General features: G+C 60.0%; 1 protein-coding gene across 4 annotated transcripts in view; it reads left to right on the top strand.

Annotated features, from left to right (window-relative positions):
• Il4r (interleukin 4 receptor) overlaps positions 1-14854 on the top strand; it is a 36851-nt gene that overhangs the window by 6630 nt on the left and 15367 nt on the right. For 3 of the 4 annotated variants that reach the window (XM_047533197.1, XM_047533195.1, XM_047533194.1), the window contains exons 2-3: positions 12668-12755; positions 14475-14613. In XM_047533197.1, the coding sequence (XP_047389153.1) occupies positions 12686-12755; positions 14475-14613 (209 nt within the window). In that variant the 5' untranslated portion in view covers positions 12668-12685. Of the gene's footprint in view, positions 1-8650; positions 8788-12667; positions 12756-14474; positions 14614-14854 lie in introns of those variants that run through there. The other variant, XM_047533196.1, reaches the window with a different exon arrangement.

The following is a 14854-nucleotide window of genomic DNA, read 5'->3' as shown; positions in this document are numbered from 1 at the left end:
CAGACATTGCCTCTCCCAAAGCCTTCCCAGTCAGACAAGAAGAGATAAACACCTCCTTGGACCTGGAGCATATACCTTTGTTGATGCAACCCACGGTCATACTTTGTAGCAGCTATGTCCCACTTGGGGCTTACATTGGGCTTGTCAGCTAAAACCTTCATCTTTTTCTTCTCCATGGGTCTCTGTCTGTCAGAGTTCCTTCTATGCTGAAATCTCTTGTTTGAGGCTAACAATTGTCAGTCAGCCAGCATGGTTTTCCAGTAGGTCCATTTCAGGCTAAATGACTAACTTTGACTTGAAATGGCGCTTTGGTTTCGTTCTGCAAGTCTCGTTCCAGCCTTTCACCATGCAGATAGTTCATGATTTCCCTTTGGATTTCCATCCAAAGAGTTATTGGAAAGTGTTATGTGCTTTTAAAATCTTTTGGGATTTTTCCCAGTCATTTTGTCGCTTTTGAAATTTGGTCACCAAGGTCATCGAGATCGATATACGAGACGTCCCTCGCCACGACGGAGGATGCACGGAGAGGTCTTTGTGGGCTTTTCTGGTCCTTTTTTTAAGGCACGTTCCTCTTGTATTCGAAAAGGGTGTGTTTTCTGTCGTGCGTAAAGTTCTAGAACCGTCTCTGTCAGAGCGAGCGAGCGGTCAGTTGTCCTGCCTTCTGTGTCCGTCTGTGCCTCTCTGTCCCCGGATTCCCTTGTTGGGTCCACTTCTCCTCATGCTTCCTCTGACGCTCCCCTTTACCTCTGGAGCGGCGTCCCCGGGTTCCTGGCCTGGGTAGGAGAGGATCAGGGTCTCCGCGCCTCCGCGGAGACCAGCTCCGCGTTCTCCTTTGCTCCCTCCCTGTCTCGATTCCATCTTATTTGACATCAGTGCCGCTGCCGCCGTGTGAGCTTCCTTTGCATTTTTCCTGATTGATTTCTCAGTTCTTCACGTTCTTTTGTTCGACCCTAACGTGGCAGGACTCTGCTTAGACCCCGGTTGGTCGGTTAGATTTTTTTCGGTGCCAGGGACGGAACCTGGGGCGCTTACCCACTGAGCCACACCCCCAGCCCTTCTCAATATTTTATTTAGAGACAGGGTCTCCCTAAGTGGCTTAGGGCCTTGCTAAGTTGCTGAGTCTGGCCTTGAACTTGCGACCCTCCTGCCTCAGCCTCCCGCGCTGCTGGGATGACAGGCGTGCGCCACCGGCCCGGCGTCAGAGCAGTTTTATAAAAACAAGGCGTGCATTTTAGTCTCTGCTCTGTGACCGTGATCTTGGACAGATCATCTTCCCTGCTGGGCTGTTCATTTCCTCATCCATGAAACAGGGGGTGTAACCTGTCCTACCTTTTTATCCAGCTATTCCTGAAAATAAATTTGATACATGGGATGGGAGATGTAGCTCGGTGATAGAGCGCTGGCCTCCTTGGAGCTGGAGTATAGACCTCTGATGATGCAACCTGCACGCATACTTGGTAGCAACCACATCTCACTGGGGGTTCATAGTGGGCTTGTCAGCTTGAACGTTCACAGGTTTCTTCTGGCTTTGATCCCCAGAGCTGCCAAGTAAAATTAAAATATAGATAAATATGAAAATGTACAACAGCCCTGATGCAGATTAGTCACAGGTGTGAGTGAGTCAGCCAGCATGGTCCGTGCAAAGTCCCTGGGGTGGGAAAGCACCAGTTTGGGTGAGTGCGTCACAGGCTGTGGGTGACCTCTGTGTGGCCACCGTAGGCTGGTACCTCTGCTTCTGTCCATGAGACACCAGCAAGATCCAGCTCAGCCCTGGGTTTTCATTCTGGAGAGGAGGTTTTCAGCCCCCCGAGGGACTGGAGGGGCCAGCATGGGGGACCGCAGCTGGCCAGGCAGGGGCAGGGTCTCTAGAGTGGCTCCCCGCTGGCCCCCAGGAGAGGGCAGGGGCTTCTAGAAGTTCTGGAGTCCTCCTGGACACCAGGATGCGGCTCGGGGACACAGCAGGGGACCAGGCCTCTCTCCCCAGAGCCCTCTCGTCACCATGGCAACCAGCCTGAGCGGAACAGAGGGAGGCGGAGGGCCGGCGGGGGCAGCCTGGGCGGTTCGGAGGTCCCGGTGCCTGGGCTGGCGTGGGGGTCCCGTCGGCCGCCCTTTCCCCCTTGTTAGGGTCTCCGGCATCTCGGGACTTGGCCCCCACCCAAGAGGGCAGCCGTGGGTGCCTGTAGCCACGCGGGGGCCACACAGGTGGGACTTCAGGACCATCAAGATAACGCACATAGAGGGGCGACGCGGGCACACCTGTCCTCCCGGGAGGCTGAGGCAGGAGGCTCGCAAGTTCAAGGCCAGCCTCAGCAACCTAGCGAGGCCCTGAGCCACGCGGGGAGACCCTGTCTCTAATAAGATGCTGGACGGGGCTGGGTGTGGCCTGGTGGTCAGCGCCCCGGGCTCCCTCCGTGGCACCAAAGAGATTTTAAAAATTAATAAAAAAAGATGGCGCATGTGAGCCGGTGGGGTTCCGGCTGCTTAAAACCCAGGCCACCCGCACCCCGGGCTGCATCCTGGGGCAGGAGCACCGGGGAGAGAGGCCGCCGTCCTGCGGGCCCGACGCTTGCAGCCTGTCCCCTCTCCCCACTTTCAGACTCGCACTGGGGTCCTCCAGAGGGTGGTGCTCCGTGGGGCTGCCCCAGGGGCGCCACCTGCTGTGGGGACGGGCGAGTGGAGGGCAGGAGGCCCGGGGACGGAGGGGACCCTGCTCGCTTGCTTCCTTCCTGCTGATCTGTTTTCCTTTATCTTTGTTTTTTGCCTTTTTTTCTTAAGTGATAGATCTGGCAGCGTGGCCAGGCTGTCCGAGAACTGCTGGGCTCGAGCTGTCCTCCTGCCTCAGCCTCCTGCCTCTGCCTCCCACCTCAGCCTCCCGCCTCAGCCTCCCGCCTCAGCCTCCCAAGTAGCTGAGACCACAAGCGGAGCCTCTGCCTGGCTTTATTTACTTATTTTTGGTCCTGGGGCTCTAACCCAGGGGCACTTTACCACTGAGCTACCTCCCCAGCCCTTTTTAAAAATTTTCCAAATTTGAGACAGGACCTCACTAAGTTGCGGAGGATGACCTCAAACCTGCAATCCTCCTGCCTCAGCCTCCCAAGCAGCGGGGCTTGCCGGCCTCTGCCTCGCTCTTTTCCTTTCTCTTGTAACCTGTGTGCACGGGGCAGGGACGGGTACAGGTCTGTCCGTCTGCACAAACGAGCACACGAGAGCAACCCGATCAAGACACAGAGCTTACGGGCCCCTGGAAAGGTCCCCTGCTGCCACCTGCGGCTGCACCCTCCTCCCCGGGACACCCACCTGACTTCTAACCCCGAGAAAGGTCTCTCTCCTTTTAAGCTGCTTGTAATGGAACCAGATGCCCTTTTGAGCCTGGCCTGCTTCCCAGGAAGACAGCGCGTGCCGAGGAGCCCCATCCGCCTGTGCTGTTGTGGCAACTTCGTTAGCTAGAGAGTCTTCTGGGTCATCAGGGATGAGCCTCCGCCACCCACTGCCTCCACGCTGCCCTAGGCCTCTCCCACCACGCTGTGGTCTCTGCCTCCTCCAAACCACCCAGTGAAGCAAATGGCCCTGTTCCCATGGCAGATGAGGAGATGGAGGCTCTGAGAGGACCCCAGCTTGCAAGGTCTCCCAGCTGTTCAGAGTGGAGCTTGCGCCTCGTCCCAGATGCTCTGGGGCCCCTGCCCACATGGAGGCCTTCCGCGGCTGTGTCCCCTCCCAGGCAAGGCACAATGTGGGCTGAGATAACAGGAAGAACACGAGAGACAGCACCTCCCCCTCACCAGACAGCACACAAATAGGGAACTCTTATCTGTGCCCACGCGTCCCTGGATCTGGGCTTGCCAGGGGCAAAGTCCGGCTCACGGACTACAGGGTGAGGGCCGGGCGAACAGCGACAGAGCTCCAGTCCTGTCCGAGCGTTTCCTGCTTCATCATCCCGGCATTTTTGACCCCCCTGACCCTCGGTTTCTTCTTCTGTGCGGGGGGATGTCGGGCCACGTCCTCCACACTGGGCTGCTGAGAGGAGCAAACAGGTGTAGAAGAGGAGGAGTTTGCGAATGCTTGCTCTGTGTGCTGGGCACTGTGGAGTCCAAATTTTAAAAGTTTGGGTTCAAATCCCAGCCCCACCAATGACGGGCTGTGCCTCCTTAGGCAGGTTCCTGGACCTCTCTGGGCCTCCATTTCCCATCTTTAGAATGAGGACGCTGTTAACCGCTCCCACGATGCTCCCCTGGTTGGCGTTAGGGTTCTAAAGGCGGCGGTGGGGGTCGAGGGCTCCTGTGCAGCCTGAGCTCGTTGGGGAGGGAGGGACGCTCGCTCGGAAGGGCTGGGCATGGCCTCTGCTGGCCAGAGGGACGGGGGCTGGGCCGCCTGAGGGGACTGCCAGCCATTGCTGGGCAGTGCGTCCTTGGCCGTGAGGTGGAGAGGTCCAGCCTGGGGGCTGCGTTCCCTGGGGACGGCGGCGCTGGGCACGGTGCCTCCTCGCTGCGGGGTCTCTGGGGACCCTGCTGCGCGGCCAGCGCTGGGCTAGGAGCTGGGGGCAGCGGGAGCAGGTGGCCCCCGCCTGTGGCCGTGGGCGGTCCGGACAGTAATTGAGGACCCCAGGGCTGGGGGCGGCTGGCGCAGGACCCGCTCCCCCGGCTTCTGGAATCTTCTGACTTCTGGGACCTGGGGTGGGTCGCTGGGCTTCCCCAGGGGTCTGTCCCCGGTTCTTCGGCCAACACGGGAGCCTGAGGGCCAGCAGAGTGGCCCTGGCACGTGGTGAGCATCCGCCCCCTCCAGGGACGTCTGGCCGGGTCTCCAGCCCTGCCTGTCCCCGTCCCCGTCCCCGTGCACAGCACTGCCCGGCCGAGGCCGTGACCGATGACCCGGAGCCCGTCTCTACCCCGGGGCCTCCTGCAGCCCACGGTCATCCCGGCAAACCTGCCGCTCCTCCAGCCCCTCGGCCTCGCAGTCCCCACCCTCCTGCGCGTCCTGACCCGCCTCCGTCCTCCCCCGGAGCCCGCACCCCCACCGCCCTCGCCCGCGGAGGCCGGAGCAGGACTCGCTCCAGGGTGTCCAGACACGCCGACCCGGCGGCCGCGCCCCACCCTCTCCAGCCGCCCGTCCAGCCCTGTCACCGCAGGACAGTGCCCTCCTGTGCCCGGCCACCCCGGACTCCCCATCGGCCTCTCCCCCCACCTCCCCTCTCCAAGGAGCCTTCGAATCTGCAAAGCAGGTTTGATGATGAGCTGACCCCGCAGAGAGGTCCGAAGCCCTCCCGCGAACCCCCCGGAGAAACCTGACCCACCCAGAACCACAGCCTCCTGGACTCCCCCGAGGCCGGGCTCTCCCGCCACCCCTGCCCTCCTAGCGGTCCTTCCGCCTGTCCGCTCTCCACATCCAGGGTGCTAGCAGTCACTGGACGCCACCTCCGCCTCGAATCTGAAGTCCCGTCCCTCTGACCATCTCTTTGCCTAAAGCCCCAGCGTGAGCCCCGCTGCCTCTTGCTCGGACTGGTGCAGTAGCCTCCTGACTCGTCCTGCGTCTGCCCTCGGCCCCGTGGGTCACCCAGCCAGAGCGCTTTCAAAAATCTTGCTCTGCGTCACTGCTCAAAACGCACCGGGACCTTCCATCCATCTGGCCCGGGAATCTATTGAAAGGAAGGGACGCGTCGTGTCAGCGGGCACACAGTGGTGTCTAGGGACACCCGCAGCAAGAGCTCAAGAGGGCGTGAGCGCGGGGAACCCCAGGCGCCCGGGAGGGTGCCGACCTCTGTCGGCCAAGCCTGCGGGTTCTGGCTCCTGGTGGCAGCAGGACCAGCCATGGCCGGGCCAGGCAGGGGCGGCCGGGCAGAGCCCGGGCATGTGGGACCCTGGCCCGGCCTGCCTCAGCATCCGGGGCGGGGCTGCCCGCGTGGCGGCTGCTTCTGGGAACCCCAGTCAGACTGCGGCCCGGGATCAGTGTGTCCTTGGCCTCTGGCCAGCCTGGCTCAGCTGTCCTGCAGGCAGAGGAAGCGCCAGGCCAGCCTGGAGGGTCAGCGGCTCCCGGCTGTCCCCTTCTCTGCATGTGCCGCCTGCACGGCTGGCTGCTTCCTGTCCGAGGACCAGCCTGTGCCCGGCAGGCCTCTGGCCAGTGGGAGAAGCGGGGCTGGACCCGGCCAGGCTGGGAGCACTGCCCCTCAGGACTCACCTCCCGCCACAGTGTTAAAGCAGCTGCTCGGTCCCGCCTGCAGCCGCGTCTCCCGCCGCCTGTCAGAGCCGGCTGCTTGCTTCCTGGCAGGGGGGCTGTGGACCTTGCTGCTTCCCAGCTCCGCGACCTTGGCCTTGTCACTGGTCCCCTCGGGGCCTCAAGTTTTCTCCTTGACCAGTGGAGATAAACACGCCACCTCCCAGGGGCTTGGGGCACCTGGATTCTGGAGCGAGGCTGCCTGGGTTCATCCCGGCTCCGTGACCCAGGCAGATGTTCTAACCTCTCTGTGCCTCAGTCTGCCCATCTGTCAATGGGGTGTCAATGGCACCTGCCTCACAGGATTGTAAGAACTAACTGATGAATGAATTGCAAGCACTTAGAACACATAATAAGCACCACATATTGCAATTATCATGGGTAAAAGCTTGGAAGCTGGGTTTAAAATACAGGACTGAATGTGTTGTTCTGGAATTTTTACCACTCACTTGATAATAGGTGTTGATGGAGCACATACTCTATGTGTCGTGTGCGGCTGCAGACACTGGGGACAAAGCAATGACCAGGGAAGACATTTCTGCGCTCATGGGGCTCGCATTGTCATGGGGAGAGACCAACAACATGTGCATAGACAAATACCTAATTTATATTCCGAGCGGTCTTTTACACTCTAAATTTCACAAACTAGCAGCCTCCTGAGAGTGGCTATTTCACAGCTTCTAGCCATCGATTCCTTTAGTGAATCATTTATGTCCATTGCCTATTAAGAAAAACACTCCTTTAAGAAAAATAGGCAATGTTGATTCGTAAGGCCTCTTTATATATTAAGACTATTACAGACGGTGCTGGCGACCTTCTCCCGTCTTTTGCTTGCTGATTTTTCCCGAGGCAGCAGAGGAGCCCAGGGCCTCTGCGTGCCAGGCGCCTGCTCCACCCCGAGCTGCGCCCCCAGCCCTTTTTCTTTCTTATCTTTCTACCTTTGCCATCCACATCCTGAAATCAGATCAACATTCACACGCGTAGCCTCACGAATGTGACCAGAGATGGTGAAAAGCTCTGTGACGGAAATAAACAGCATGATCAACTTCAAGGGGGATCCCTGGGCAGTGGCCTGGGGTCAGGGAGGCCGAGGGAGGTCATGCGTGGAAGTGCTCAGGCGTCCAGTCCTCCAGGGAGGAAGCAGCTGGGGTGTGTCCCAGCTCCGAGGGCCTGAGGCTTGGGGGCAGGGAGAGCGGGTGGGAGGCTTCAGGGTGGCCGGGGCTGGGTCACCAGGGGGCTTGGATCTGCCCTGGATTTCCTTTCCTCAAATCAAACTTGACTTTCAGATGACTGTAGGGTCACAGGCAGTCCCTGCAGGGTGGCCCCCGTGGGGACATCTTACCAGTCTGTGCAGGTGCCAGTGGGGACACTGAGGCTGGTACCGTTCCGGGTCCAGCGGGCGCCTGCAGTTCCACCACACGCCGGGCTGCAGACCAGCTCTGCCACCCCAGGTGGCCGTCAGGTCCCTCTGGAGCCACCTGCCCCCTTTCTGTCCCCAGGGGCTGCTGATCCGCGATCGTCACCTGTGATTTCCAGAGCGCCCCCTTCTCTCCCGGGCCTGGACGCGATTCTGAGTCCGCGGTTCTGAGTCCGCGGCGCCCTCATGCCTGAGCCTTGGACCCTGGGGCCCCGAGGCCACCTGGTGCAGAAGCCCCGCAGGGACCTCGGCCACTGGCTGGCGTGAGCGGGCAGCGCCTGGCCAGGGGACTCTGGCCAGCGCGGGGAGAGGGGTGCGCACGTGCGCGGAGCCGCCGCCCCTCCCGGTTCTGAAAGGCCTGCCGCTCTCCCGCCGGGACCCCCAGTGCTGCCCCTGCGCAGCGGCGGGGACCCCGACTCAGAGCCCCCAGGCGGACCCCTGCATCGCGGTGCGAGTGAACCGGGCGCCTGGCTACAAAGAGCGCTGGCGCTGCGCGGGAGGTGCCGGCGGGCCAGTGACCCCCCAAGGCCGGTCCTCACCCTGTCACCGCCGTGCCACCTCAGGCAGGTCACTTTGCCTGTCCTGGGTCCCTCATCAGGAAATGGGGAAAGCCACAGGACCCGCTTTCTCGGGCTGTTTTGAGAAGTGAGTTAATGCGCGTTGAATGACTAGAGGAAAACATGGTATGTGGTGAATACTGCGTGTCAGGGGCGCGATGGGGTGAAGGACAAGGCGGCAGAGCTCTGGAGGTAGAGTCTGGGGTACCGGCCCTCTCGATGTTGGTAGTCTCAGCCGTGTTCATTTCCAGGGGACGCACAGGAGTGATAGGCACTCTTACCTCCCTCATGCCAGAGCTCAGACCTCTATTAATATGACCTCAGGTGACTTTTTTTTTCCTTAAGCTGTTGCAACACCATTAAAATAAAATCACCAGACCTTTTCTGCTGCTTTCTGGTCTTACGTATGAGCAGCTAGTGTTTGAAACTGATGAGAGGATGCTTCTTCCAGCTCATTGCATTTCAACTCCTTGGATCCAGCCTGCAGTTCCAGGAGAACTCAGTGGAAGGAGCCGACCTATTGAAATGCACCTTGTGCTCAGAAGCAGACAGATCTGGGTTCTGATTGTAGCCCCGCCCTCATGCCAGCTGTGGGACCCAGTCGGCAAGGTACTTGGCTTCTCTGGCCTCCGTTTCTTTGTCCAGGAAGTGGGGTGACAACCCCCTGGCAGGTCCTTGGGCGAACCCACACAGACACACTTGGGAAGCCCTGAGCAAGCGTCCGCAGAAACGCTGAACAAGCAGGAATCGTTTGCACAAGGACCTGGCTCAGCTTAAGGAAGCTGTTCCCAGCAGCCTCCGCTGGGCTCGATCTTGCCGTGAGCTTCCTGGCCGCGGAAGGTGCAGGAGACGCTGGATTGTGGCAGACAGTGGGGTTCCTTGCAGGCTGGAGGCCTAGACAGGAGGCCTAGACAGGAGGCCCGCGGGATTCCATCTGACCCCATCTGCAGGGAGTCCACCGGGCAGACCGTGAACTTGAAATGAACTCCTCTTGTGGCAGGCTTGACCCTGACCCCCTGGCAGTTCTTTTTTTGAATTCCTTTAATCATCTGCACCTTTGTCCTCTGTTCACTGAGGTTCAGGGAGACCTCTTCTTGCACTGGGTCTGTGGCATGGCTTCCCCTAAAACGCAGCAACCGCCCGTCCCGCTGAGGCTAGCCCGCCTATGTGTGCGTGCGCTTGAGTGTCTGGGTGTGTTCACAACAGATCAAAGCTAAAGACCCGACCGCCACAGGCGTGGTGTTTCATCAACCTCGTTTGGGTTGCTTGACTACCAACCCTCTTTGGTAGACTTTACTGAGACAGTCTTGCTGTGTGACCTTGATCTGGCAACACAACCTCTCTGTTTCTTGTCATTCAAAATCAGGGCTAAAGCCACATCTCTGCCTCTTCTGCCACAGGATACTGTGAGCATCAGTGAACTTGTGAGGATGAAGGTTACTGGGATCACGTGGAAGAAACAGGCATCAGGGACCCCCTGGCACACACACTGCTCACGCCCCTCTTTCCTTGATCTTCAGTGTGACTTCCAGCAAGGAGGGCAAGTTGGAGCTCTGGGCAGATGTCATACCTCCTCCTAGGAGGAGCCTCCCACCCCTGGACTGACCCACATCACATCCGACATGAATTTGTTCCATAAACAGTTACAGAGCTGGGCACAGTGGTGCATGTCTGTCATCCCAGCAACTTGGGAGGCTGAGACAGGAGGATCGCAAGTTGGAGGCCAGCCTCAGCAACTTAGCAAGATCCTATCTCAAAGCAAGCAAGCAAACAAACAAATCAATCAAAGGGCTGGGGACATGGCTCAGTGGTACAGCATCCCTGGGTTCAATCCCTGGTACCTAAAAATAAAAGTAAAATGCTGCAGTGCGCTGGCCGGTGTGCTTCGGGCCAGGCGCTGCTGCGGGCCCAGGACTCACCAGTGCGCCTGGCTCTGGGGATGACGGACAGCTGCAGAAGGAGCTGGGTTTCCTTGTCCCTGGGGTCGCGCTCCTTCCTCCGCTGTCCAGTGTCTGGGCGTGTCGGTGGCGCCTTTGGCAGGGGCAGCAGAGAGGTGCTGGGGGCGCGTTTCAGGCGGTGTTTCAGAAGGGTGGTGACGCTGGTGTGGTCCTTTCCGGTGGCCACTCTGGCCACAGGTGGGGCGGCGTCTTTCCACGCCTTCATTGGTGGTCCCGGGAGCGGAGGCCGCCTTGGTCCCGCAGTTTGCTCCTCCCCCTCTGGGCGGCCCCTGGCGCCAGGCCCCGGGCTTCGGCTCCCGGTTGCAATTCCCTACCGTCCTATTTATTTCGATGCTCAAACTGCCCATCTTGGTTGGTCCAGCCTGGCCCTTGGTGACGTCCCCATCGTCCCTTGGGGCTCATCTGGCACTTTCCCTAAGGAGCCCAGAGTCGCTCCGGTGCAGAACACGTAGCTGCCATCGCCCCTGGCGCAGGACGCGCCCCTCCGCTCGCGGTGACGCTGGTACCAACACAGCGCAGCTGAGCGGCGGGGAGCGCGTTTCCGTATTTGCCATGTTGCTTTTTCACCATTAGTTTAGGGTGCGCTCCTGCTACTTGTTTTTTTTTAAATGACTGTTCAAACGGTTTGTCACGTGACACCAGCGGCGGTCTCGGACACTTCGGTCCACCACATCTCTCGGTGGCATCAGGAGGCCACATGGACGGACCTATGCTGCCTGGGTTTGGGTGCAGACTCGCTGAGATGTTCACACGGTGGCTTCCTCAGGACGTGGCCTGGCGTCAAACGCCATTGACTGTATTTACGAGGCGGCCCTGGGCCTGGGGACCGAAGGCGTGACCTTCGAATGCAATGAATGATACTGGGCTGAATTTGAGATTTATAAAGGAAACGTTCAGCCAGGCACCTGTAATCCCAGCAGCTCCGGAGGCTGAGGCAGGAGGATGGCAAGTTCAAGACCAGCCTCAGCAACTTAGCGAGACCCTGTCTCCAAATGAAAGATAAGAAGGGCTGGGGGTCACCTGTGTGGCCCAGCGGTGAGCACCCCAGGGTTCAATCCCTAGCACCAGTAAATAAAGAGCTAAAGGGCCCAGTAGGGAAGCAGGTTTGGCCCTGAGGACCTGGCCGTCGTGGGTGGTCGCCTTGGCTTCCTGGTCCCCATGGTGGCCCTGTGTTTGGGGACCTGGCCTTGTTTTCCTGAGGGGCACGTGGAAGCCTCAGGCAGCTGCCTGCTCCTGATGGAGGTGTGTGCGCGGCTGCGTCTCTCAGACCGAGGACGGAAGAGCGGGGGAGGGACAACGGGAGGCAGAGTGGCCTGGTGACCGGGAGCCCTGAGTGCCACCTGCGGGGCATTCAGATCATTCATGGAGGTGGTAGCGGCCACGGGCCCGGCGCCGCCCAGATGGCAGGGCTGCGGGCCCAGCAGGTGGAGCCTCGCCGCGCTGGGCGGGGTCACTGGGGGCTTCCGGCAGGGGATGGGGGCCTGGAGGGCCACCGAGCGCTCCCCGTGCCCGCCACGCTGCGCTCTGCGCCGCAGAGCAGAAACTCGGGTCCTGCGCGACCCACCGGTGAGGCTGGTACCCGGGCGGCAGGAGAAGAAGCCGCAGTTCCCAGAGACCGCAGTTCCCAGAGTCTGGAGACGCAGACTCGCAACTAGCAGAAGCCGCTGGGAGCTGCGCGTTTGAATAAGACCCCAACCTGGACACCCGAGTGCAGAGGGGGACATTGGGCCTCCAGGGCGTGGCCGGGTGGTAACCCAGCAGGTCGCAGTCCGCAGGGAATTAGCGTGGGCGTCTCTGCTCCCGGGATTCTGCTTCTGAGCAGTTTTCTTAGTGACCATAACGGGCCATGGTCTGAAGTGAGGAAGTCCATCCTCACCTTAACGCGGAGGAGGGCTCTGGGCAGTGACTAAGTGACAGCGACGAGGGCCTCAGTGGAAGAGGCCTGGGGAGCCTGCCTGCTCCTCTGCTGCATTGGGGCACAGCAACTGGGGACAGACGGGCAAGCCTGGCACGGGGGCCTTGACTTTCCAGTCTCCGAGCTGCGAGCCCCACATTTTCCTTCTTTATAAACTGCGCTGGGGCAGCAGGAATGGACTGAAATGCCGGGTCACCTCTGCAGCCTGTGCTTCGTCCTGGTCACCGCCGAATGGCTCCACACATTTCCACGCATGCGACACCTGCCACGTCCCAGCGAGGTGGGGCTTTACTAGAGAGCTGCTTGACAGGGAAGGAAACTGAGGCCCTGGGACACAGAGGGCCTAAGCGTGCCAGCCAGTGAGTGGCTTGAAGTCACTGTGCATGTGTGGGGGCGGCTGTCCACGGGTGTGCATGTGAGAAACACCCCTGAGACGGGGACCGGTGGCCCAGCCTCTGGCCCCGAGAATCTGGGTGGTGTCTCATGGTTGCAGAGAGGGCAGGGAACTTGGGGACCTGAGGGCAGAGACCCAGTGTCCAGGACTGGGAAGCTGCGTCTTGTGTGCAGCGAGCACGTCCAAAGCCCCGTCAGCACTAACCCGGCTTTCTCTCTGCAGGCGTCCTGACATCTCCCCATGGGGTGGCTTTGCTCCCACCCCCTGCTCCCCGTGAGCTGCCTGATCCTGGTGTGGGTGGCAGGCGCTGGTAAGTCACCACCTCTCTATCTTCCACTTATTGACTCTTAACGACTTGCCAAGGTCCTGGGGCACATCAGCAAGCTCCCCGACCTTGCAGAAATTATGTGGTAGGGGCAGGGTACAGCCAGTGACAAATGGTCCTGCATGCAGTTATTTTCATTGCTATTAATTTAAGGTGGAAATTCAAGGTTATCCTGCAAGTGCAAAGAATATACTGCAAGGTTAATTCTGAAGATCATCAGAGGACGGAAAATATGATGTGGCAGAGTCGGGAGGCGGGGCAGGGGTGGAGGGAGATGCCCTGTCAGCTGGGGTGGAGGTCGGGAACCACGAGGATCCCTGGGAGAGCACTCAGCAGAGGCCCCTGCGGAGAGGGGACATGGGACAGGAGCAGAAAGAGAGGGGCCTGCAAAGTCAGAGCTTGGAGGTCTGAGCCGAGGGGCAGCCGGATCTGTTAGTCTAACGAGGATCCTGGGCGGAGAAAGAACCAGGGAGGGCGCCTGGAGGGAGCAGGTCAGAAGGAGACGCGGGTTTCTGGTTCCAACTGGCAGGTAGATTTGGGGACAGATTGGAATTGGGGTACAGGAGAGAGAGGAGCCAAGGAGCCTCCAAGACTTCCAACCCAAGCCTCAGGGAAGGGGCGTTTCCAGGATGCAGAGGACCGCGGAAGGGGCGGGGCCTGTGGGCGGGGCCTGGGAGGGGGCGGGACTGGGGAGCTGGGGTTAGTCCCCATCCCAATCCTCTCTCTAACGCGGCGAGCCACCTCCGCTGGACAGAGCGCCTGGGTGGCGAATGGGATGGGACCGTGCTGAGCCTGAAGCAAGCTGCCGGAGTGCGGGCTGGGTGGTCCAGGGCTCTGCGACAACAGCAGATCCCCTACGCACTGCCCGATGGCACCGCCCGTGGGCCCTCGGGTTAACCGGAGAGGGTTGAGGCGGCACTCCAGCCTCGGCCCCAACCGCGCAAGGCTCTAGTAGAAGCCACAGGACAAGGGACCTGGGTGAGGCGAGCCTGTGGGTCAGGCAGCCTCCTGAGCACAGAGCAGGCAGAGGGGGTGGGAATTGAAGAGCATGGGGAGGGGCAGATGGGTAGTGGCCCCTGTCTGTCCCAGAGCCCTGGGGCAGGAGCTTGTTCGGGTAGACTGGCCAGCACTTTTTCTTTTTTTTTTTTTTGGTCTCTTTTCTTTTCTTTTTCTTTCTTTTCTTCCTTTCTCTCTCTCTCTCTCTCTCTCTTGTCGTCTCGTCTCCTCTCTCTCATCTCTCTCTCTCTCTCTCTCTTTCTTTCTTTCTTTCTTTCTTTCTTTCTTTCTTTCTATCAGGGATCGAACCCAGGGGTGCTTAGACACTGAACCACATCCTCAGCTCTTTTTACTTAGAGTCAAACCTTGCTAAGTTGCTGAGGCTGGCCTTGAACTCTCCATCCTCCTGCCTCAGCCTCCGGAGCTGCTGAGGTTACAGGCTTTGCCCTGGCGCCCAACCTTTCATTTCTTTTTTTCCTTTCATTCAATTAAGGGTGAGCGGTTGGCACAGGATAAAAGGGCATTAGGTTCCTTCTCCTCCACTGGCCCCACACCTACCTGGACGCCTCAGGTGCCCTGGTCCTGGCTCACTTCTGTGCCTGTGCCCACGTCCGTTGGTCCTGTTGGGCTGGTCTCCTCCTGCTGGGGGAATGCGAGTCCCCTGGTCCTTGGGCTCCGGGCATCTCAGGCCACGTTGTGTCCCCACAGGGAGCATGAAGGTCCTGCATGAGCCCACCTGCTTCTCGGATTACCTCAGCGTCTCCACCTGCGAGTGGCAGCTGGACGGTCCCCTCAACTGCAGCGCCGAGCTCCACCTGTCCTACGGGAGGGATCCTGAATTGTCCGAGTAAGCCCGGCTGGAGCTGGGGCTGGGGAGGAGGGACCCAAAGGGCTGGCCCAGGGGTCAGCCTGGTGCAGGTGGCACGTTGGCGCGTGAGGCGCTCACGGTGCCGGCTGTGGCTTGTGCACTGCGAGGTCAGAGGTCACCTCTAAGGACATGACTGAGACACAGCCCAGCACTTGGCGGGACTCCGGGGATGGCGGGAGGGGCGGGGCCTGGGTCTGGCTGCACCCGGGGGCCTCACCCG

Source organism: Sciurus carolinensis, chromosome 18 (genome assembly GCF_902686445.1).
Source record: "Sciurus carolinensis chromosome 18, mSciCar1.2, whole genome shotgun sequence".
Lineage (NCBI taxonomy): Eukaryota > Metazoa > Chordata > Mammalia > Rodentia > Sciuridae > Sciurus > Sciurus carolinensis.
The sequence above is the reverse complement of the archived record's forward strand: the minus strand, read 5'-3'. Positions and strand labels throughout refer to the sequence as shown.